Source organism: Eschscholzia californica, unplaced genomic scaffold (genome assembly GCF_041429995.1).
Source record: "Eschscholzia californica isolate CP2 unplaced genomic scaffold, dmEscCali1.0.p SCAF_2, whole genome shotgun sequence".
NCBI classification, from domain to species: domain Eukaryota; kingdom Viridiplantae; phylum Streptophyta; class Magnoliopsida; order Ranunculales; family Papaveraceae; genus Eschscholzia; species Eschscholzia californica.
Window position 1 is genome coordinate 40316864 of NW_028238309.1, and position 25304 is coordinate 40342167.

General features: G+C 36.3%; 4 protein-coding genes and 1 non-coding gene across 9 annotated transcripts; 4 read left to right on the top strand and 1 right to left on the bottom strand.

Annotated features, from left to right (window-relative positions):
• The first annotated feature begins 2039 nt into the window (after positions 1–2039).
• On the top strand, positions 2040–6762 carry CXIP2 (CAX-interacting protein 2). Its single transcript, XM_086659463.1, has 2 exons — positions 2040–2595; positions 6057–6762. The coding sequence occupies exons 1-2, from the start codon at positions 2206–2208 to the stop codon at positions 6552–6554; spliced, it is 888 nt and encodes a 295-aa protein (XP_086515589.1). The 5' UTR covers positions 2040–2205; the 3' UTR covers positions 6555–6762.
• A 630-nt stretch (positions 6763–7392) lies between these two features.
• SAC8 (SAC domain-containing protein 8) lies at positions 7393–13604 on the top strand. Of its 2 annotated transcripts, none has more exons than XM_086659461.1 (20): positions 7393–7818; positions 8493–8567; positions 8682–8809; positions 8964–9055; positions 9177–9234; positions 9445–9501; positions 9596–9629; positions 9797–9877; positions 9975–10081; positions 10528–10614; positions 10694–10771; positions 11056–11120; positions 11239–11337; positions 11450–11549; positions 12173–12281; positions 12370–12442; positions 12554–12647; positions 12819–12905; positions 13021–13087; positions 13200–13604. In XM_086659461.1, the coding sequence occupies exons 1-20, from the start codon at positions 7680–7682 to the stop codon at positions 13325–13327; spliced, it is 1758 nt and encodes a 585-aa protein (XP_086515587.1). In that variant the 5' UTR covers positions 7393–7679; the 3' UTR covers positions 13328–13604. The 2 variants fall into 2 exon arrangements, with proteins under 2 accessions (XP_086515587.1, XP_086515588.1); XM_086659462.1 differs by having other exon boundaries at positions 13203–13604.
• A 3827-nt stretch (positions 13605–17431) lies between these two features.
• LOC147557898 (PHD finger-like domain-containing protein 5A) lies at positions 17432–19867 on the top strand. Of its 4 annotated transcripts, XM_086659465.1 has the most exons (3): positions 17432–17592; positions 18180–18211; positions 19192–19867. In XM_086659465.1, the coding sequence occupies exon 3, from the start codon at positions 19230–19232 to the stop codon at positions 19560–19562; it is 333 nt and encodes a 110-aa protein (XP_086515591.1). In that variant the 5' UTR covers positions 17432–17592; positions 18180–18211; positions 19192–19229; the 3' UTR covers positions 19563–19867. The 4 variants fall into 4 exon arrangements, with proteins under 4 accessions (XP_086515591.1, XP_086515593.1, XP_086515590.1 ...); XM_086659467.1 differs by lacking the exon at positions 18180–18211 and having other exon boundaries at positions 17450–17584; XM_086659464.1 differs by lacking the exon at positions 18180–18211 and having other exon boundaries at positions 17451–17592.
• Positions 19868–22275: 2408 nt separating this feature from the next.
• Positions 22276–23546, top strand: LOC147557899 (uncharacterized). Its single transcript, XM_086658956.1, has 2 exons — positions 22276–22432; positions 23189–23546. The coding sequence occupies exons 1-2, from the start codon at positions 22303–22305 to the stop codon at positions 23305–23307; spliced, it is 249 nt and encodes an 82-aa protein (XP_086515082.1). The 5' UTR covers positions 22276–22302; the 3' UTR covers positions 23308–23546.
• A 614-nt stretch (positions 23547–24160) lies between these two features.
• TRNAA-AGC (transfer RNA alanine (anticodon AGC)) lies at positions 24161–24233 on the bottom strand. The gene has a single exon. It is a non-coding gene; the product is annotated as a tRNA-Ala (tRNA).
• Between the last annotated feature and the right edge of the window lie 1071 nt (positions 24234–25304).

The window sequence follows — 25304 nt, forward strand, 5'->3', positions numbered from 1 at the left end:
TCGAAGGTCATTCCTTCAGAAGGATATACCTTCAGACTCTAAGGGCATATATCCTCAGTCTCCCACTTGTACTTAGAACAAGTACAATGCTCGCTTCCCATGTCTTTCATATCTCATATCTCATATCTCATATCTCATATCTCTAAGGGCATATATCCTTCAGTCTCCCGATCAGACTTTCTTGATCGGGAGGACAAACTGTCAAATCAAATGATTAACTTGTTAATCCATTTGAGCACGACCATGCATTTCCAGTTGTCACTCCTCAAGTGGCCTAGAGATACTTTATCCTAACTCTCATTAGGAAGACATATGTCATTCTTGTACTCCCACTTAATTTCATGTCTATCCTGTCTTACCCGACCTCCGTTTTTATAACCTCCTGTTACAGCGCGGCGTTTGACGGGACCAAGGCTTGGTGATGGAAAAACAATCTTCATCCTTAATGACACGTGGATTCTAGAGCTTCACTCATTTATTTTGCAACAACCCACAAATTAGCCACCACATTTACTGAAGGTAGTAGATTCATTCCTTGTCAACACAAAAACAATGGAATTTCTTACTATTACACTCCTTCACAACTAAAGTAGTGGACAAAATAGGAACTACACAAATTCTGCTAGAAGATTCTTGTGATAAGCTTATATCAAAAAAGACAACAAATGAAATTTTAACTGAATCATCCTATACAAAGTACATGTTACGACACCAAGGAAGCAATATTACTCCTCACTTTGCTTGGTCAAAGTTATGGAAAGATGCGATACTATTTCAAAAAATAAAGAACTTTATTTGGAAAGTAATACAGAATGGACTTCCAGTTAGGCAAAAAATTGAGAGAATCGTTCCTCATATAGACCAGGCTTATGCACTCTACAACTCAGAGGTGGAATCATGCCACCATCTATTATTTCAGTATGCTAAAACAAAGGGCCTTCTGCAGTTGTTCAATATCAATCTCAAGTTAGCTAATCCAGATTGTATTTCTAAACATCTCATGGCCTGGATTCAGATAGTAGATAATGGACACACATTTCAGTTAGCAGCAATCCTCCTTTGGAACATCTGGAAAAAACGAAATGATATCATTTTTAAACGAACTGGGTTGTCAATAACAACAATGAACCAGAGAGTTCAGTTGGATTATGAAACTATGGGAGTATTAAGAAATCTCGCCACCGGTAATCCGCTTGTCCATTCCAACTCGCATCATCAAATCTACCATGACATCCGCTTGTCCATTCCAGCTCGCATCATCAAATCCACCATGACTGGATACCTCTACCATTGCATCAATTTAAGATTGATGTATATGGTACTTTTTCCGATCAAGATGTGGCAGTCGCAACAATCATTCAAAATTGGGAAGGCAATATTATTGTGGGAGCTTCAAATATCCTCAATGTAAAGTCAAAGTTGGTAGCCGAAGCTGAACCCATTCTCTCAGGAGTCGAAATTGCCGAGCACTTTCAATTATCCAACATCATACTCGAGGGTGATTGTAAGGAATTGATTGATATCCTTGTTGGATTAAATACGTATATTCCTTAGGAATGTGGGATCTTAATTTCAAACATAAGTTGTATAACAAGGCGGCTGGAATCTGTTAGATTTTTTGGTATTATAAAAAGTGTAACATACTGGCGCACAATTGTGCAGCCCGGGCTGTAAGTGCCAACATGTTCTGGAATCTGGGACTCAACCCATATTCACAGATTTATCTTGAATTCTTGATTGTTTTTATTTATTGAAGTAAAAACAAGATATAGATAGAGCAACCTCGCAATGATGTCTCCATATTAAGAAGGGGAAATTTGGCTAAGACTTCCAAAAAATTTAGACTTTGATTAAAAAGAATCAGTCAATTTTTTTTTGGTCTTCAACTCCCTGAGTAGTTTTTAATTTGCAACACCTTAGGACAGTTTTGCAATGCCTTTAGACAACTTTACAACTGTTTTGCAATATGAGAGCCTTGCAAGGTCTTGCAACACCTTTGAAATGCCTTGTAACCCTTTGTAGCACCTTGCGACACCTTTGTAAAATATATTAGATTTTTAACCAAACAAAATATAAAAATTTGAATTTTTATCAAAAAAAAAAAAAAAAAAAAAAAAAGGATTTTTAAGGGAAAAAAAATTCCATACATTTCTCTTTTCTTTCATCCTCCCAACTAAAAGACCAGAAACTCTTCTACTTCCATCCATGGCTACAATCACCTACCCCACTGCTCGTTGCTCCTCATCTTCATCTCTCAAAACAATCTTTTCTTACTCTCACAGACAAACTCTCCAGATTTCATTCAATTCACAGCTTACCCATTCCGTTTCGTTTCCTCTATTATCCGTTAAGAAATCAAACAGAACTACAAAGAGATTTAGCGCTTTAACAGTCGTTTCTTCTGTTAAGAAACTCTCTGAAACAGATCTAGTTAGCCTCTCAGATAAACCGACGTCAAAAATTCCGTCAGATTCCGGCGTATACGCCGTGTACGACAAGAATAATGACCTTCAGTTTATTGGTATATCCCGAAACATCGCAGGTAGCGTTCTCTCTCATGGGAAATCAGTTCCTGAACTCTGCTCCTCCGTCAAGGTAAGTTGTGTTTGCCCTAATTCTTCCTCCTTTTGTTGTGCTCTAAACTTATGAAGCACAAGTGGTTCTCTATGTGAAATTTGATACATCTTTTGTGATGATGATTCAAATGAGTTAGAGAAATGAAAAATTCTTCCAAGTTAGTAATCTTTTTAATCTAGATTGAAAGATAAATGAACCCCAGGAAATGAAATTGAAATTATTGGACATTTTTCATGGAAGTTTCATGAATCATTATGAAAAGATACTCAAACTTCAAGGTATTTGGGATGATTTTTGCCTATCTAGGTATGATAAGCTTTTCATTTATCTTTGTTTCTGCGGGATAAGAATCTGGCTACAAAGTTTAATGGGTGTTGCAATTTTGTTAGTTTGCATTCTGACATGATAAGAACCTTGTGATCTTTTTATAAAGATTTTTCTGGACTAATTCATTTTTAAACGATACCCCATACAGTATTTGTCTGCAAGATTACATCTTATGCCTTTTGAGATGCTCATCACTTATCATTGATGAATATGACTCTTTTATATCTATGCCCTGTTTGTGAAAATCAATAACAATAATCATAGAGAAGAAGGAAGAGGAGAAACATTGTAGAGGCTATGAATCTCATTCTTAAATTAGGTTTACAACTTAACAAATATATACTAATCATAAAAGACTAAAAGGCCCTTAAAGGGCAAATCACTAAACAACCCCTAACTATTATATGTATTATTCTAACACCCTCCCTCAAACTCACGGTGCGATTTCGAAAAGCATCGAGAGTTTGCTAGCTAAGCAACGAAAGCGTGGAACCGAGTGTGACTTGGTGAACAAGTCACTGCTAAACCAAATACTGCAAAACTGCTAAACCAAAACCAAACAAGGCTCTTCTTTTCCAACGAAAGCGTGGAACCGAGTGTGACTTGGTGAACAAGTCACTGCTAAACCAAATACTGCTACACCAAAATCCAATATCCGATACTGCCAACCAAAGTCCAGTATTGCCCACCAAAATCTAATACCCGATACTGCCGACCAAAATCCAAAAACTCGATGTTGCCAACCAAAATCCAATATCCAATACTGCAAACCAAAAATCCAATACTGCAAAATTGCTAAACCAAAATCCGATACTACGAACCAAAATTCAATACTGCAAATTACTGCCAAACTGCAAACGGAGAAGATGCAATCGTTGGAGAGAAGAAGATGCAAATGCAATATTGCCCAAAGGAGAGAAGAAGATTCAAATGCAATATTGCCCAAAGAGGATAAGAAGATGCAAATGCAATATTGCCAAACATTCAAATGCAATATTACCAAAGGAGGAGGAGAAGATTCAAATGCAATATTGCCCAAAGAGGATAAGAAGATGCAAATGCAATATTGTCAAACATTCAAATGCAATACTGCCAACTTTCAAATGCAAATCAAAACCGCCAACAAATTCACTACCAACAAGCAATGACAAAATCCAAAAACACTTTCAAATATTTCACTAACACCACCTCCTCCAAATTCTGGAACCACCTTATCCAAAACCACTCAAATCAAATCCCAACCAAAACTATCATTCAATTACTTCCTAAACCATTCAATTTCAATACCGCCAACAATTTTAAATCGCCGAAACCATTCAATACTACCAATTAATACCATTAAAAACTACGGATCAAATCAAAACAGGGTTTCAAAACTAAACCACCTTCTTCTACCCCCAAAAATCACCAAACAGACTATCTAAGGAAATACAAAGAAGTAGGAAGTAACAATACCAGATCTGCAATGAGAAATTTTCTTGCGGAAGCCAAACGATCCGTTGAGAAATATAATTCTCCAGCTAGCGAAACAAACTCCCCTTCTTCTCCAACAATGAAACCACCCAAAACAAAACCACATTTTCAAATTCTCTAAAACCGCCTCCTTATCCCCATGAGAACAACCAACAAATCCCACTTTATAAACCACCATCAAATCCTCTTCTTCCTTATTTTTCAAAACCTCTTTCAAAACTACCTTCTCTTACCTCCAAGAAAACAAAACTATTACCTAAATCAAATCCCAAACTTCCCTCCAACAAAAAATTACCCAGCAAAAATAAAACAACCAACTACTGTTTCTTGTTCTTGATCCGTCAAAACCGGCCTTGGGAAAACCACCTGGCAATTTCCAAATCAAAACCACCTAAAAAAAAAACTACCCAACAAAAATCAAAACTGCCCAACTCAAAAAACCGGCAACACGTCCAACCCTTCTTCTACCATACAAACCAAAAACCATAATCCAAAAACCACATTTTCCAAAACCACCTAAGTGCCGATTCTTTCAAAAACCGCAGACCACCTTACCAAATCAAAATTAAACCACCTATCAATCTCGTCAAAACCACCTCTTCCTTTATTACTAGCTCAAAAACGCCTCTTCCTTTAATCCACCAAATCATATCCATCCAATTCCAAAATCAAATACGCCCAAACTTCTTTTTCAAATCCCACAAAAACAGCCACTTCACAATCCCACCAAACAAGAATACCTTGTCCGAATTCCCAACAAACCAGTCAAGCCTTCCACAAACTAACCTTATTCCTTTGCACTAAACAAATCAACAAACCACCTCACCAAAAGGCCAACCAAATCTCCAAACAAAAAACAACCTAAATATACTACCTAACAAACTTCTTTCTAATACTCCCTAATGATGAAAAAACTTTCTGAGATGTAAGGCTCTGATACCATGTGAAAATCAATAACAATAATCATAGAGAAGAAGGAAGAGGAGAAACATTGTAGAGGCTATGAATCTCATTCTTAAATTAGGTTTACAACTTAACAAATATATACTAATCATAAAAGACTAAAAGGCCCTTAAAGGGCAAATTACTAAACAACCCCTAACTATTATATGTATTATTCTAACAATGTATGCATGTTTTGTAAACGACGAAGATTCCCTACCATTTGTTGATTAAAACCGAGTTTAGGACTTACGATATCCTCTATGTAGAAGAAGTAACTAGATTGGTGATTGACTCGTCCGTTGTACTGTTTGTGACAATAAGGTTCTTGAATGAAACAGTTTATCTATCGTGCATTAGGAGTAGTAGAGAACTTTGGGCTTAGAAAATCCAGAGTCGTGATTGTCTACCCCGGGACTTGGGTAACTTTGACTCTGCAATTTTAGTCATAGAACTTAAGATCGAAGTTAGTCTTGACTCTTGACTATTGTAGTTAAGAGTCTACTATAAATGCTCTTTTCTTAGTTCGGGGTAGAAGTTGAGTGGGTCGTAGTTACTTCGGAAAGATTGAGTAACTAACTGATAATTCTTGTTTGTAATTGGTAGTGAAACCAATTCAATTGTGTCTGATCAGGTAGAAAAGAATTATGCAAATTGCCTTGCCAACTGATTGGACTTGTAATTTGCCTTCATTTTTTGTTTCTGTCGGTATGTTAGTTGACTAAGAATTTGAGCAGGTAGGCGTGGTAGATGAGCCTGACCGAACATCTCTAACACAAGCTTGGAAATCATGGATGGAAGAGCACATAGCTGCAGCTGGAAAGATCCCACCTGGAAACGAACAAGGTAACACCACATGGGTGAAGAAGGCACAGAAGAAGCCTGATATCCGCTTAACTCCTGGTCGAAATGTACAATTAACAGTCCCGCTAGAAGAGCTCGTAGATCGACTAGTGAAAGAGAACAAAGTGGTAGCGTTCATCAAGGGATCTAGAAGTGCTCCTTTATGCGGATTTTCACAGAGAGTAGTTGGAATATTAGAAGGTGCAGGGGTGGATTATGAGAGTGTAGATGTGCTCGACGATGAGCACAACTTTGGGTTAAGAGAAAAGCTAAAGAGTTATAGCAACTGGCCGACATTCCCGCAGATTTTTGTGAATGGGGAATTGGTCGGAGGGTGTGATATTCTGACATCCATGCAAGAGAAGGGAGAGCTTGCTTCACTTTTCAAGTAGGTTTTGATCTTTTTATATGCACTATGGTTGCTACTAAAAGGAGTAACTACAAACAAATTGAAGGCCTTTTTTTTGAAACAATAAATTGAAGACCTGTTAATTTAATGTTGGAAATTCGATGATACTTGTACTTTATCAACTCATCTGAAACATGTAGTGATTGGATTTTCTGTTAATATAATCCAAGTATGAAAATCATTTGTTCGAATCTTTAAACCTAGTTTAAGTTGATCTTGTATTTTTAGTTGATCTCTGTCTTTCTCATCTTTGCAGCATCGCCATTTAATATTGTAAAAAAAATGCCTACAAAATTGTAAAGGAAGGATAGAGAAAACGCCCAATTTAATGTGCAAGCAAAAGCATCAAGCCACAAGTCACACAAAAACGTATCCAAAATTGTCCAAAAGTGATCCCAAAACTTCAAAAAACGTCGCTAAAACTTCAAAAAACGTCCTAAAAGCACTACAAACGTTAAAGAGTTAGAATAAGGTCGTTAAAAGCGCACGATAGTGTCGTCTTTTCCGTTCAATCTCAACCATTCAATTCATGCCAACATTTGGTTGCCCTGATAGTGTTGACATAAACTCCAAAATCCTGGAGGTCTCAGGTTCGATTTCTAGAGGAGGTGAAATCTATGGTTATTGAATTTAAGTTATTAAAGGTGTAGATAATATAACAAGCTTGTCGGGCTTTAGACCTCTTTCAGTTGTTGGGTTTTAGGTCACTTTCGTTATTAGTTTAACTTAGGCAGTAATCGTGTTTATCACATCTTCTTTATGTATCAATGTTTTGTAACGACTAACGAAGATCGTAATCAATTTCTAAAAAACAAAAGTAGTTAAAAGCTCTACAAAACTGTCCCCAATATATCAGTCCCAAAAGCGTCGCGAAAAGATCTACAAAAAGGGCAGGCAATAATGCTGGCAAGATAAAGGGCAACTGCCCAGTCCGATCATATATTCCCTGATGATGAATGCCAGAAACAAAAGAATCCCTAATCCCTTTGACTTATACTTGAACGACAGTTAATCATCATCGTCGTTATTCATCAACCATCAAACCCCCCACGAAGAAAGATCATCAGAAAAAAAAAAAAGGAAAACAAGAACGAAATTCTAAGATAAAATGGAAGAAGAAAGGTTCAAGCTATGCGATGAGATGGAGTTGCAGGAATTTCCAGATAAATTTGTCATTAGATCTACGGATTCTCCTCAACATTCTTTTTCCATGGATCGTTCTGATGGGATTCTTCAGCCTGATATCGGTTAGGGTTTCTCTGCTTTTTAATTGCACTATCATCTTCAATTCCATCCCCCCCCCCCCCTATTATCATCTCTCTCAGTTTTGATGATCCGACTCTTAATAATAATAATAATACTGGCTAAACTATTTATCACGTTTTGTTAGTTAGAAGATTTTGTTTTGAGAATTGTAAGTCTTTAACACAAATGAAAGAAATTGTGAGCTGAATTTGCTCAAAACTGGTGTTTGGAAGGAAGGTCGAATTTGGCAATATAGGATAAATCTCTACATGAACACGAGTATATACGGGTTAATTCCTCTTTGATATGAGTCATATGACAGAACTACATAACTACATAAAGACATTATTGACGATCCATGTGCTTGTAACATGAATCCCAAGGAATCTCGGTGTGCTGATGTTTCCGACACCACTTTAATCTGTTTGGGCACGCCATAAATGGCTCTTCTCTACGAATAATGTTTTTTTATTTGATAGTTGAAAAAGAAAAGCACATACACCAAACCGTTGTATGTCTAGTAGCAACTACCGACCTTGATGTCGTTGTTGCGTTGAATGTGGGTTTCACACCAGCAATGAACACAGTAGGTTTCCCAAACACGACAAAGGCTGTATGCTTCAGACACTCTTAATAACCTTTAGTAACCTAAGCCTATCGTTTTGTTTATGCGCAGGGGATACTTGTGAAGGGACTCCAAGCAAAATTTCAAAAATTTATGGAGTGGTTGGAACGATTAGATTACTTGCAGGTAAGTTTACTTGCTTAGGATAATGGCGAGCAGAATGTCGTGGACAAACGGCTTGCTATCTATTTTTAACTTTCTAGTTGTAGGGTTGATTTTTTCAACTTGATGTTGATACAGGAACATATTTACTTGTAATAACTTCGCGAAAGGATGTTGGAACTTATCTTGGTTTCCCCATTTTCCGAGTAATGTCCATGAAGTTCTTAGCTTGCAATGGGACATTGAAGCTTTCGTCTTATCAAGAAGTAAGGTCTTTCAAGTTTCTGTATGCTAGGGATCATTGTTGTCTTCATTGTATAGAAAAACAAGATTATGCTAATTGGCCCTAATTCCTTATCATCTCTGATAACCAATTGCAAGAGTAAAACGCTAATGCCTATGGAGTTTATTTCTTTGCAGAAGAAGGATGAGGCTTACTTTATGAGTCTGTTGAGAACCGTCGAAACAACTCCAGGGTTGTATTATTCATATGAAACAGATCTAACATTGAAGTGAGTCTTTTTATTATGTATCATAACTGAGGAACTTGTATGACTTCACAATTCACATCAGTATTTGAGCTATAATTTATGTCAAACTGATGTCTGCATGCAATCTTCTCTTGGTTGGCAGCTTACAAAGAACTTGCAAATTGGCAGAAAGGAGAGCCAGCAAACCACTCTGGAAGCAGGTCTGTCGTGCTGAGGTTCTAGCGTGCTGTATCTTCAGCTATAAAATTTTACAGACTGTTAGAAGTTTGATATTTTTCCGAAATACAACATTCAACTAACCCTGTACTCCTGTAGGAGGATGAAATCAAATTTTCTTTCCGATGATTTTTTTTTTTTTTAGTTCATGTCCTTGTTTCAAATGCTAGTTTTGAAATATTTTTTGCCTTCAGGCTGATCCTCGCTTTGTCTGGAATAGAAATTTGTTGGAAGAGCTTATTGAGTGTAAGGTTCGACAAAAGGATCATATGAATCTTCAAAATTTAATCCTCAAATGACTTATATTTCTAATGCGGAAAACTAATTTTTCTTTTTCTTTTGCAGCTTGACACATTCATTATTCCCCTAGTACAAGGCAGTATCCTAAAATTTAGGATAGTTATGCTCTTCTGGGGATCTCCTTTCTAATTTTCACTGTAAATTTCATGAATGAGTATTTTTATTTCTCAGAATAGAACAGTTTTAGGGTGGAGACATCCTGCACATACAAATTTTATTTTTCGGTTCTCCTTAACTGAGGCGTAGGTTTTCAGACTATGCAGTTCACACTAAAAGAGTACCCTGCCAGGATAACATTAATCTCAAGGAGGTGCACACGCCGTCTAGGTATAATGATATGCAGTTGACTGATGCGTGGTTAAATTGATCCTGTTGAATGCATTCATGACATGCTTCTCTGCAATGTGGTAATGGTGAAATTTAGGAACACGAATGTGGAGAAGAGGGGCTAATCTTGAAGGGGACACCGCTAATTTTATTGAAACTGAGCAATTACTGGAGGTTGAAGGGTTTAGGTCCTCACTATTGCTGGTATTTCTACGTCACTTTGTGAATCACTAGATATTTCTAGCATACTTAAACATTTTGATTAACTTCAATTCCTATAATTTGGATTCGTTTCTTCTACCAATTGCATATACCTAGATATGCTGAATAAAAACATGTTGGGGCATATAGATATTGCATACGCAGGTATCCGTGTCATCGCTGTGTCATAGCTGTGTCATAGCTGTAGTGGCCTACAGGACTTCTGCACTTCTGCACATAAAATAGGCTGTCAATCAGGTTTTAGAGTCCATTTATACATCAAACTTGCTGGTGTATTTTCTATTAGTTTATTTACGTAAATAAATGCATTTGGTTTGTTTAGGCATCTGCTATCCTTTTGTTCTCAATAATTACGAAAACTTTGTAGAAGGAATAAAAATTGAATATCCAAAACATATATGTAACTGCTTCCATTATATTATTCTCAGATTCGTGGTTCGATTCCACTTCTTTGGGAGCAAATCGTTGATTTGAGCTACAAACCACGAATTAAAATTATTAATCACGAAGAAACAGTATGTAATTCTCTTACCACATTTCTAATCTAGTGCTTTTTATGATAAAAGATCTAATCTTTCACGTTTTTCTTTCTAGCCTAAAGCAGTGGAGCGCCATTTTAATGACCTTACTCAAAGATATGGAGAGATAATGGTAGTTGACCTGACCGATAAAGTAAGTATTTCTTCTTTAATTCCTTCAGTATTCACATATAAAACATTGAGTTCGGATGATATCTGCAATTTGACCAAAAATCGACCGATTGAAATAATTTTAAATCTTAATAGGTTTAGGGACCAAAGTTGGCATGAGGTTGTGCTTTATCTAAAGCTTGTCCATACTCTTTCTTTAGGTGTTGATGAATATATCATTTTCTGAAATGGGAATTTATGAGGGACCAAGATGTTTTATTTCTTATGTTCATTTCTTTATCCTCTCGTTTGGTATTGTGACTATAGCATGGTGATGAAGGTCAATTGAATACTGCATTTGCTGATGAAATGAAAAAGCTTCCATTCATTAGGTAATATTTTTGTTTCCTCCTATATATATATATATATATATATATATATATATATATATTTAGTTCATGTTTTTATCCTGGAAATGCTTCTGACTTCATCGTTTATACTGCTTCACAGATATGTCTCTTTTGACTTCCATCGCTCTTGTGGAAACTCCAAGTTCGAGAACATCCAACTTCTTTATGATCAAATCTCTGAGGACTTTGAGAAGCAAGGGTAACCAAATCGAATGAAATTCTCTTTCCCACAGTTACTCTAAAATACTTCTATTCATTCGTTCTGGTTACGCTGTAGTACTTTTTAATTTGTTACTGTTTCAGCTGAGCAGATACTTTCTCATAGATTCAGAAGGACATATACTGGCAGAGCAAAACGGAGTTTCAAGATCTAACTGCATCGATTGCCTCGATCGGACTAATGTTACCCAGGTACTACAATGCTTTAAATCAGCTTTGTTCATCTTTAAATCTTCTTTATGCGCTTAACCTAATGTTGACATATAAACGAGGACTCAGTTCTTTTTAACACAAGAACGTGAGTGGTTATGTAGTATTCAGGACTCCAGTAGTCCAATATTTGGAAAACATGGATCAACAAAATTGAAATTTGACACCTTAATAGTGGTAGTTAAACTTGTCATTACCTGAAATCACAAGTTATTACTGATTACTGGAGTTATAGAACTCATTGTACGAAGGCACGGTATGTCATAAATGAGGAGGCATGTAAGAGGTTCATGGACCACTCACCTCAAACAATGTTTTCCACTAAGAAAGTAAGACACGCACGCGCACACACGCAAGCACGCACGCACGCACACACACACACATGCACACACACATATATATATATATATATATATATATATATATATATATATATATATATATTTGTAATTATATTGGAGATGTTCCCATCTAAATGTTTGACATGTGGCACTAAAAAACTTTTCCTAATAACCCTATAAAAGGTGCTTTATCTCAATTTCATGTTTTACTAATATATACGAGCTCAATAATAAATATTATATTAATGTTTATACTTTTTACAGAGTTTCCTAGCACGGAAATCTTTAGATGCACAACTGCAGAAGGTAGGGGCACTATCTTCAGATGAGAGCATATCCACGTACAGTGACATTTATGAAAATTTCAAGATATGTAAGGATTTTATGATAGTTCAAGTCTATTCGTCTACTCTGATAATTTGGGAGAACCCACCTCACTAATATTTTATTACTTGTGATAGTATGGGTCGAGCAAGGTGACGAGATAAGCCTGGAATATTCTGGGACTAACGCACTTAAGCGTGACCTTGTCAGGTAGCTTGTAGTGTCGCAGTATTCTAGAAAAAGTGCTAAGAAACTTATGTTATAGAGGTGGTTTCGAAGATACCAACTCATCACTTGGCTCTTTCTCTTTGTTTTTTGTAGGTTTGGAAAACAGACTCTTGGGGGTCTTATTATGGACGGAGTGAGCGCTCTTTCACGCTATTATTTGAACAATTTTCATGATGGTGTTCGTCAGGCATGGCCCTAGTATCTTATCCTATCAATTTTTTAATAGAGATTCATGGCTTACCAATCAATCAGTGTTATTGAAGTTGATAAAACAAACTCTGTTTCTTATTTTGGAAAGGAGTCAAGAGACTCTAGTCTATGATTGATTCGACATAATTGAAATGTCACGTAATTGCAGGATGCTATGGATCTAATAAGTGGTCGTTACACTGTCCAGAGGAATAGTCCTTCTCCCTTCCAACTAAATGGGTTTGAATCATTCTCGGTAAGCAATATCAGGCCCATCGATAAGGCAATTATAACAAATATAAGGATTTCTGTAGACTTTGTCCCTTTGCTACGATCTCTCATACTTTTCATCGTTCTATCTGGAACTGCAGTATCTTCCGGTGGCATCAGCTTTTCTAATTGGTGGCGTTACCCTAACATCAATCACACTCAACCAAGGTGAGTTCTCAAACTGCGTCTCTTCATGTCCGCAAGATGTTCTCTTTTTCTTTATATTGTAGTACTTATAGATGAAAATTTTGAGATGAACTAATGTTTTATATTGATACAGTAGGCCGAACTGCACAGCATTGTGTATCTACCATACTCTGGGCTGGATTGACAGCTGGGGCGATTGCTGTGGTGAAAGCCAACGGGAGGCAGTTTTGTTCTAGACCTCGTTTATGCAGTCTTGTGTAAATCTTCTGCAAAATTTTCTGATTTATCGGGCCGGACCTTGATGTAAGAAGTAAATACACGGACTTGTATTGGTTCCACGATTTTTATTTTTTAGGCAAGGATCTGATTCTTGTGTTGAAAGTTTTTCCTTGCGTGAACTTCTTTGTATGGAAGGAAAGAAAACAGGGAGGTATTATTTGTTGTTGGAAATCCTGTTTGAGAATTCATTGTAATAAAATTATATGAAGAAACAATACACTCTAAAAACAGTGTTTATAATTCGACAATTATTTCTGAAGTCGTATACTTTTTTCATTTATAAGACATTTTTTTATTTGATTCCACTGCAATCAAATCGAATTTATTTCACTTTTGCGCTATACAAAGTGAAGCTTCAGAATTGGCCCCAAATTGAGCTGTGACAATACGGGGGACGTGGATATGTTTACCGAGTGAGATTTTTATGTCAAAATATCCTCGGGGCCTAAAGACTTTGGTTAGGGGTAATTTTATTTTGAATAAAAAAATCAACTTGTTTGTTTCTTACGTCTTTGCTTTCATTTTTACCCCTGCCTTAAAACACCCGCCATAACTCTCAGCCACCACTTCCGACCACCACCACTATTTACCTTTGTCTCTCTTTCTCTCACCTTTTTTCTCTCTTACCGAAGAAGTGAAGAATTCCCTTCATCGAACGCTCTACTTGTCAAACGAAGGGGATAACCCTTGATGCTTTGTGGTCAGCCTACCACGAGATTTAGCGTAAACATCTCCTTGTAGGTCAGATCATGAAACTCTTAATGGAGAGTTTGAATCTTCGTCTAGGGACGAAGGGAATTCCCACAAAAGAAATCATCACATTCGGCAAAATAGTGAGAGGAGAGAGAAAATGAGATTTTGAGGAGAGATGAGAGAAAGAAAAAGAAATGGAGGTGGTGGTCAGAAATTACGATCGTCGTCTGAGGTAAGGTGAATATAAAGATTGACTAAGGTCAACCTCCTTTGACCCCAAACACCTATTGGCACCACGGGGAAGAGGTTGACTCCTTTGACCCCAAACATCTATTGGCACCCAGTACGGATCGACCCGTCCGAAAGCCAAAGCAAGTCTTCGGATTCGGACTAATCCAAGCCCTTACTTTGGGTCTCAGACTAGTCAGTTTGAACCTTAGGCAAGGTCTCGGACTGGTCCGAGTTTGAGATCGGTGTCCCTAATATTTAAATGGTGATTTGGATCAAGGTTGGGAATCCAGGTTCTTTCTCTCTCTAACTCCTCATAATAGAACAATATTGGTTTTCAATCAAGGTTCTTTCTATGATAGTTATACTCTCTTTCTCACTCCAAAAAAGTGTTATTTCTCTCTCTAACTCCTCATTGTAGGTTGATGATGATGGGTTTGGAAACAAGGTTGTTTCCATGATAACGTGATCTCTCTCTAACTCTTCATTGTAGGTTGATGATGATGGGTTTGGAAACAAGGTTGTTTCCATGATAACGTGATGATGATGATACGAAGAAGTCAAGTAGAAGAAGGAGGAGGAGGAGGAGGAGGAGGAGGAGGAGGAGGAGGAGGAGGAGGAGGAGGAGGAGAGGAGGAGGATACGTGATATAAGACGGATCGAGATGAAGAGATCTGACGATCAAGATGAGTCTAAGAATTAAGATAAGTGTGTAACACGTGTATGTACGTGACGGGTCGAGAAGACGAGATCCGACGATCAAGAAGAATTCAGAATATGTGAAGATATATCCAAGATATATGAAGATCAAGATATATTTAGTTTCATGTATTCAAGATCTCTTGTAATTATCTGTAGATAAACATTATATTCCTTCTTGTTTAGTCAGGATAAACTAGGAAACCCTAAATCCTAATTTCTTTATAAATATGAGAAGGTTCTGGGAATTAAATTAGGAGAATTTAGCGATGCCCCCTCACCTCTAATGTCCAACTAGCGATACCCTTTTTTTAATTAGATATTGGGGAAATCCACTTTTTTGTTCTTAAAAGTACGAAAATAGCCCTACACTTATTATATTTCTTTTCTTCTCTCTCATATCACTATGGCCGACATAACACTCTAACTTCGGTGCACCCATGAATTTTTTCTATCTAATAAGTAAGTTCACGACTGACATAACACTCTAACTTCGATCTTTCCATGAATTTTTCTATTTAATTTGTAAGTTCAATTAATAATTTCCCTTCTAACTTTTTAATTTTTCGTTCGATTCATGATTTCAATTTGAATGTATACGAGTTATAATTAATAGAAAGAACAACATATATCAAGAAGTCTTCTCTGAACTGGTTACAATTGGAAACATCGATTTACGTAAAACTAAAGACAATTGAGAAGTTAAAAAGAACTTCTTAGAATTTTACGATTTTTATTTCGAATTGTTGTGATTTTTTTAATTAAATTTTTTTGATAAATGGTGTTGGTAAAGTAGTAAAAAGATGGTTAAGAGAAAAAATAGGTATGAGAAATGGATATTCGTCGGCAGAGCATAAAAGAGATCGAAGTAAACAGATAGCAAAACAATACGATAAGGGTATTTATGTACTTTTAAGTGCAAAAAAGGAGGTTTCACTAATATCCAATTAAAGAATGAGGTACCGCTAATTGGACATTAGAGGTGACGGGGAATCTCTAAATTCTCCATTAAATTATCGAGTTATGTTTGACCAATGTAACCGATCAAATTCACAAGTTGTGGTGATTATTAATGAAACCATTATTTCTCCGTGGATGTAGATCGTGAGTATCCGACCGAACCACGTTATACTATCGTGTCATTATTTCAATGTTTATCTCCGAATATCACATAATCGTGAATTTAACAAGAAAAAGAATATAAACAATAAGGCAGGGTGTTAATAGTCTCCTGGGACGAATAGCCTCCTTTCCACACTCCCTTCTTTGTAATATGCGTTTGGGAGGGGCTAAAGGCGCCCGGCCAAAATGTTGTAGGCCCTTGGATTACACACGAGACCTCTCACAGTTTGTGGTTAATCCATGGGCCTACAACCATCTGGCTGGGGGCCTTTAGCCGCACCCTATATGCCTTTCTCGGAGTGCGGTAGATAACAGTGATTCGGTGCAGTCATTACTGTGAAGTGTGGACTATTGCGTTCCAATCTACCGTTGAGATCTCGGAAAGCAACTTCATTCGTTAGATTATATATATAATCTGGTACAGGATTCAAAGCCGCGCGAGGGTTAAAACTTCACCAAAACTATTTACAGAGCTACTTTGGCTATTTACAAAGCCCAAAAGTTGGAATCTTTTCACTTTCTCTATAAATAAGACTTTGCTATTTACAGAGCATATAGGGACTAAAATCAAACTTTGATAAGGATTAGGCTGAAAAAAATATATTGATTATTAGAAGATATTTTATTTCCTTCATTCCTAAATCCCACCACCAACACCTTCCACCACCCAACAATCACCACCACAACTATGAACAATCAACTCACAATCACCTACTAGAAACATTAGTAATAAAAGAACCTAACAATGAGGAAGGTACATTAATGGAGGAGCTTGGTGGTCAAGAGACTTCATTAATGGAAGAGTTTGATGTTGAAGAACTCAATTACAACTCTTCATTGGACTCATATAATAACGTTCTAAGTGAAGACTTAACTTTAGAGGTAAGATAAACTAATTTGTGGTGGTTATTCTAAAAAAGAACTCAGATTTCTAAGTCTACATTCTAAGTGAACAACTCAAAATTTCGGTGAAATAATGCTTAGAACGATCAAAGTTTTCAGTCAATTTGATGTTTAATTTTTCAACATTTTCGGTCATTTTAATTTTTCAACATTTTCGGTCAATTTGATGTTTAAATTTCCAACATTTTCGGTCATTTTTATTTTTCAACATTTTCGGTCAATTTGATGTTTAATTTTTCAACATTTTCGGTCAATTTGATGTTTAATTTTTCAGCATTTTCGGTGGAGGGACCTATCTCTAAAATAGGGGTTTTATTCTAAATAACTAATAAGTTGTGATAAAGTCAAAAGATTTGTAAATAGTAAAAAGTAGATCTGTAAATAGCCGGACTTGTAAATAGCACTTAATAGCTCTGTAAATAGCACCCGCCTAAAACTGCCTAAAACTTGAATGATACTCTCTCTAGTATCTTCTCTTCTATTTTCTCTCTCTATATTGCAAAACTGAGGTACTTTCTCACTCTTCACCATTAACACCATCCTCTTTCTCTCTCGACAACGCCGCGCCTCCACCATTGACGGACCTCTGACCACGTACGCAGGTGAAAACTTATTTGGTTGCTTTCTTTCTCAGTCGTTTTGCCGTGTTTATTTGGTTTAGGCTTCAAGTAGAATACTCTCAATTCTGTCCTGAAATCGAAACCCCTAATTCTCTCTATAGTGTATAATGAAACATCGGTTTCTTGGTGTTCTTTCCGAAACCGAAACTGAAACATCCATTATTTGGTTTAGGCTTCAAGTAGAATACTCTCAATTCTGTCCTGAAATCGAAAGCCCTAATTCTTTCTATAGTATATGATGAAACATCGATTTCTTGGTGTTCTTTCCGAAACCGAAACTGATTGAGAACTGTATGTACTGTTACATTCGGACGCCCAATTTTGGTATTGAAACCCTAATTTGAGGTTAAAGCAGACAATTGTTAACTGTTAAAAGTGTAAAACCTAGATTTGGTGATAGCTTGAGGACTATGTAGGAACACTACCAAAACTAAAAATTTAAAGAATGAAACATCATGTTATGAGGCCAGTAGAGATCACCACTGTTGCTGTAGTTGTTTGTTAGGGTTTCTTTCTTTATGTTTTACCCTTCTGGTGGATATAAACGTCGGATATTTTTCTTGATACAGGCAACTATGGTGTCCAATTTGTTCGTACAAAGGCATTGCTTTAAGTCTTCTGTTCTCTCTCTCCCTCTCTCTCTCTCTCTCTAGTACCGTTGAGTGTTGATTTTTCTTCCTCTGGTACTGTTGAAAGTGGAAGGAGTTGAATTCATATATTACACACAGTACATGGAGTGGGGGTGCTTTTCACAGTCATAACTAATATGCAGATTATAGGTTTTCACCTGCTTTTAAGATTCAATTTCTGTTTACCCATTCGTAACTACAAGATATCTAATGGAGCATAGTTCTAGAGGCCAGGAAAGGCCATTATTAAGTGGACTTACCTATGAGATTTTCTCATGTACATAAAAAGATTACGTCGTTCGGGTCATTCTAAGAATATCATGGAAAGGGAATGATGACTGTCCCAAGTTCAACGATGCATATGTCTATCAGCTAAAACTATTGAGAGTCTTGAATATGAGTCAATTGTCGATGGGGTCAAGGGGCGTAAACTCGAAATTTTGAAATTAGTTGTTTGCTTATCCAACCCATTTACTTTATGTTGCCCTAGTCTAGAAAGGGTGGTTATAGATGTACGGGGTTATGTTATGTGATTTAGTTTTGGTAAAGATCATGGAGGCGCAGGGTGTTAGGATTTAGAGGGTCATTTATATGTAGAAGCTCTTGAGATATCCCTGTAATCTTGTTGTTTTTCGTACATAGAGAAATCATTATGTCATTGTTCCCCTTGTCATACGTGTTACAATCGAACCGCGTAATCTCCAGTGTTCCTGGGTTGTTGTTTATTTCTATATGCTGTTTTTCTGGTTTACTTGTTCGTCGTCATAACAAAACCATATAACTACATCCAACTTCTATGGTTATTATTGACTTTTTTTCTGATGGTTTTGTTATCTCCTAGTTAGACATATTTGTAATTACGTCCTAGTAGTTTTCCACTTTATTTTTCTGTAATTCTACTCCTTTTGTTCTTAAGATTCCAATAGTCTGATATTCTCAGTTAAATTTGCAGTGTTTGTGACCAAAGTCTGAGGAAGCAGCAAAGCAAGCATGGCCAAGCATCACCCAGATCTGATTATGTGCAGGAAGCAGCCAGGGATCGCCATCGGTCGACTATGTGAGAAATGTGACGGGAAGTGTGTAATTTGTGACTCATATGTTCGTCCTTGCACTCTCGTTCGAGTCTGTGACGAATGCAACTATGGATCATTCCAAGGTCGATGTGTGATCTGTGGAGGTGTGGGAATATCTGATGCTTATTACTGCAAAGAATGCACTCAGCAGGAGAAAGACCGTGATGGATGCCCGAAGATCGTTAACTTAGGAAGTGCAAAAACTGACCTCTTCTATGAACGCAAGAAATATGGGTTTAAGAAACGATAAAGAATGATGTATGATTATTTGTTCGTATACTTGTGGGTGCTGAAATTTGATCAGAAAACTTTTCCGTGGATAAGAATTGGGAAGTGATGATACGAGGCATTTCAGTAAATGAAATAGTTCTTACCACTTTCTAGTCTGACTTTTGGTATTGGTGCGCATTATTTCAATAGATACTCTATGTGAATCAAAGTGTGTGATATTTCAAGATTTTGGCCTAGTGATTTTCTTTCTATTCTCATTTTGACGATTGTGTTAATGCTTTTATATTGTGGGGAAGAATCTGAAAACCTTTATTTGCTTTTGAATTGTTTGATTTCTTGATTTTACATCACTTTAACAGGTTGGTGGCAAAAGTAGGTTAAAACTAGAAGAAATCTCAGATTTCTTCAGTTACGGCATTGACTGAAAAGGATGTCATTTTAATCTTATTGTGAATTATGGTTGTGAGATGTTGAGTATTTATTTTATATTTTTGCAAAATTTGTTTTTAACTTCCTTACAAGAAGGGGAATTATGTTGATATTAATCAAATTCAAAAACCAACTCTATTTTTGTAATCACCTAGCCATCATATTGTACCCGTACTTTTATGATTTATCGAAAACTACAACATTATCTACTTCTAGTTATTCCAATGGACTTTTCTATAACTTGTACTTTTGATGTGACCAAAGAATTGTAGTGTTCCATGCTCTAGCTAATTAAGGACCCTTTCAATTATTGTTTCTATATTAAGATCAATAGTGCCTTAGGGCATATATCTAGTGAAGTAGATTTTTCTTTTAGTTCAACAAAAAAAGAAAGTAGATTTTTCTTTTCAACCTATGGAAACTTGGCTTGGCTTGGGGTGTGCAGGAAATGAAAAACCATGATGAGGCTTTCAAATTTTTCTCATTTCGTTTTACTGGGGAAGAGATAAAAATACATCTAAGGGAGATTTGCTGTTTGGATCCCCTTCCGTATAATTGACTTGCTGTTTGGACTCCCTTTTTCTAGAGTTGCACTTTAGACTCCCTTTTTCAAATAAAAAGTTAAATATAACCGATCAAGAAAACATAAGTGGGAAAAGTACCATTTTACCCTAACCATGAGAATATACTAGTTTACCCCTACAAAACCTATAACCCAACCTCAACGAGTTTATCACCTTCCCTTCTCTCTCTTCTCTCCAATCTCAAAAACCAATTCTGAACCAAATTTACCGTGAAATCGAGTTCCAATTCCTTTACTACATCAAGAAAAAGTGGATTAGAGAGAGAGGGTTTTCGATTTTTGTATCTAATCCATGAAAATCCATGATAGAGTTGGTCAGCGGTGTATTACTCATCTTAGAACAGGGAACATGTTAAGGTTGGTTCTTGAAGAATCAATTTACTCTTATGAAGTAGCTGATTTTTGTCCGGATGTTTCATTATGCTGATGCTTATTCTGAAGAGGAAGGTTGGGATGGTGAGATTGAAGATCTCAATACCCATATTTACATTTTCAGAACACTAGATGGCTCAAATAAGGTTAAAGTTGTTGATCATGGAGGTTGACCTAGTTGCTGATGAGTTGATGATTTTACTTTTTATTTTCATAGAATTAGTGATGTGGTTGGTGGAGTAAATATAAAGGAACCATTTCTTCTTCTTTGATCAAAGAAGAAATTTTTCTGTAAAAATTGAAAGAATTAGTCCACTTGGTGTTCATGCTTTTACTCCTATTGCCTCTCTAGAACAAAAGATTCGTTACTGTTGCTAGGAGAAGACTCACTTCAGAGTTTAGACACTTTGAGCTATTTGGTCATTCATCGTTTTTTTGTTGTTGAAAGATTTGATCATTGAGTTGTTGTTGCTTCAAATTCGTGCAACCTATGAAACTGTTAATGAATTTGTGTAATCTTACTGAGGAGTGGGCATCTAATTTGACCTGCACATAGAACATGCTAATGAGTTTCTAAAAATTGTATTTACATCCATCAATCTATGAGAGTAATCATCCCGGTGGGTTAAACAGATAAGGGGTCCAAAATGGGGATGTTGATTATACAAAGGTAGAATAGGAATTTTTTAAAATATAACTTTAAAGATGGAATATTCGGACACGATTCCGTCAAAAGGGAGTCCAAAGTGCAACTCTGGAAAAAGGGAGTCCAAACAGCAAGTCGATTATAAGAAAGTGAATCCAAACAGCAAATCTCCCTACATCTAATTGAACCCTCGACTTACAAAAATTGAGAGGCTTATTTCTTAAGTCTTAGCTAACTAGCTAGTATTAGCGATTATGGTCCATCCAAAAATACTTAGTAATAAAGTCAGCTTGAAGTGACTCTAAATCCTAATCTAGACCTTTAAGTACACACTAAGAATGTAGGCACTATATAGTGTTTCCACCCACAAACACTATAAGGTAAAGACAAAATAGGTAGTGGTAGATGCAAAACTTCCAAGACTTTACTCTTCCTAGTGCTATTAGGGATATAAATCATAGTTGACTATAATTCATTTAAACGGCTCCCACCCCCTAATTATCACTAACAAGTCGTTTCCACATTAATTATGTTTAAAAAATAAGTAAATATAGAGCATGAAATACGTGATTGTGTGGAGTCAACTCTGCCACCAAATAGGCTGTCTCCACGTGTACTGTTGACTTAAGATCATTTTCTATATATAGGTACATGTTTGTCAGTGTTTTCAATCAATCAAAATACTTACTTCCATCAATATAAATCACCATTGCAATTTGCAAGAGAGAGATGGGAGGAGTAGGTGGTTTGAGGTTGTGGTGGTGCTTGTTGTTTGCATTAGCTATTGTTTCTTGTTCCGCTCGTAGTATTGTAACTCTATCAGGTAAAACGATCTCACTTTCCACACTTTTAAATTCAAGCACGTAAGATTAAACTCAGTAACATACCATGATCTCAAAGAATATTATATATGTTATCTACCTACTATGGTATTCAACAAAATAAAACCAATTAGACGCAGGTAAAGTCGGTTTATAGATCTCTTTAAATGCCATCTCTCATTTGATAATAGTTAGTAAAATTGTATCAACTATATTGGACATGATCAATCTACGTATCGAGATAAAATATGACAACATAAACAATAGAAGTGAAATGGGTAGCGCTAATACTAATACTGCATTTATTGTCACCCATCTTAGATGCTATTTTCTCATAAGAATTCTTACTTCCAATCCACATATATTACAAATTTATAAAGTAATACAAATAAGGGTTATTTCTACCTATACCCCACAAGCAATGCAAAATCAAACGAAACTCTTGCCACACTCTGTTATGTTTTCCTCTAAGTAGATGAATAATATCGGAGAAGAGGTCGAACCATCCACCTTCTGAGTATTGAAAAACATAGTAAGTTGACCTTGAGTCTGGCCAACTATATATACATTTAGCAGTTGCTTATGACAAATTATGAAGCAACACATGCATGCAGGTGCAGGAGTAACCACTCACTCATTAGAAGACCTGATTCAATTACTAGCATTTTTTTTATTAGAGATATTATTATAATAAATTATGGGTAAATTATATATGTAAGTTAAAACGAAACATTTATAATCTAAAAACTAGGCAGAAATAACTAAACATGTAAATTGGTGACATTGGTTTGTAGGGAACGGAATGGTAGCAGGAGGAAGGTCTCTTAAAGCAATGACAGACGACTACGACAATCCATCTGCTAATAGCGGACACGACCCAAGAAACAGAGGTGGTCGTGGCCGCAGGAACTAATTAAGATGAGCTCACTAACAAGTTACAACAGTATTTGTTAATTAAGTATTAACAGAAGATGGAATGAAACTGCATCTTATATTTTTAATTTAAAAATTAAATAACGATTATGATCTTTTTTTATAAGAAGTAATTAAATAGTTTGTTTTGTGAGTTCAATTATGGTGGGTGTATATGTATTATCAGTTGTTTGCGGATTTCTTAATTGCCTTGTTAATTAAAATTGTTAAATTGATTCCTGTTTCGGAATCAAGCAACAAGGAGCATGAACCTAGAGTTAAGTTTGTTGTAAATTAATTTTAACAACTAAACAACCACTTCTTGCTGTTGGTTAAGAAGAAGAAGAAAATAAATAAAATACATCAATATTGGAATGATAATCCAATTAGATCTGTCTGTCACTTTTTATGCTGACAAAAATGCATAAATAAAGAAAGATTATTCATCCTAACTTGTTGGTCTAGTTTGCTAGTGTGCTATGTTCGAAAAGAGAGAGAATGAATCCTCTTCAAGACACCCAGTAGGGACGGGACTAGGGGAGGTTAAATCCATCCACCCATTCCATGATCTTTTTTTTTCTTCTGAATACAGTAAGATCGAACTTTGTTTCATGGCATGGAGCCATGGATAACTTTCAATCCGAAACTATTTAGTAGGACTTCGTTTCATGACATGGATAGCTTTCAATCCGATACTATTTAGTAACGAGACTACGAGAGTAGAGTGGGGTTTGTGACTTACATATTTCATGAGATAGATAGGTTACCAATCCAAAACTATTTGTTGTGTTTTCATATAACCTGCATTCTCAATGGGAGAGCCGGAGAGGTAATATAATTCTAAAAACCAAAAGTGGAGATGCGGGGTATCGATCCCCGTACCTCTCACATGCTAAGCGAGCGCTCTACCATCTGAGCTACATCCCCATCGTTGTCCAAAGATAATATGACATATTTTTTATAGTGTGTAAAACAAAGATATAAAAAAGAAAAGAATAAAGCGCTAGAGGAAGGGGTCGAACCTCCGACCTTGTGGTTAACAGCCACACGCTCTAACCAACTGAGCTACTCCAGCTGTCACGATCAATTCAAGGAGATATAATTATTCAAAATTAATGATACTAAAGAGTGGGTTTCATCTTCATTCTTTTATTCTTCTTGTGTGCATCACACTCAACAAATAATCACTGAATGGTCCTTCATATTTTGGCGCACTAGATGTTACTTTCTTCTTGGATATTACTCCTAGGGATATACTAGTAACATTGTCCTATTACTCACCAAACAACCACTAAAGTGGACTAATATATCTAAATCTATTAGATAACCTTCCCTTCCCTACTCTATATTATTATTTGTTATCATTATTCTACGTTTTTGAATTCCATATTAGACATATGTTGATCGAGGGATGAAGAGCAATCTCACTAGATCTTACATATGTTGATCGAGTGATGAAGATCAATCTCACTAGATCTTGCAGTTGATAGTATAGCTAAATCAACCAGACCGAGAAATTTGACAAAAACTCCCTAAAAAGTTTAGACTTTGGTTAAAAATGATCAGTCAACTTTTTTTAGTCTTCGGCTCCTTGAGTACTTTTTTTAATTTGTAACACGACAGTTTCCTATTGCTCGTGCGGCACTTATGCTCGTGCGGAGTAAAATTCGACACAACATTGTCGCTTATTACTCGTGCGGCACTTATGCGCAAGAACGGCCTAAGTCAAGCACAAGTCAGCCTTTCCTCAAGTTTGCCAAGTAACCTTGACTATCGGCAAATAATCTCTTGGTGGTGGAATCACACAAGAGATCTAAGCTAGAAGTAGTTAAGAGAAATAGGAAGAAAGCTCTGCTGGACCACAAGCACTTTGGTGGAAGGAACCCTTCTATTAACTTAAGAAATCTGAAGTACAAGATTACAAGCACGTTTCCCAAGTCACTCACACTTTGGACTCACTCTCTTGGATCACTTCATTGGATGATTTACAAATGAGGG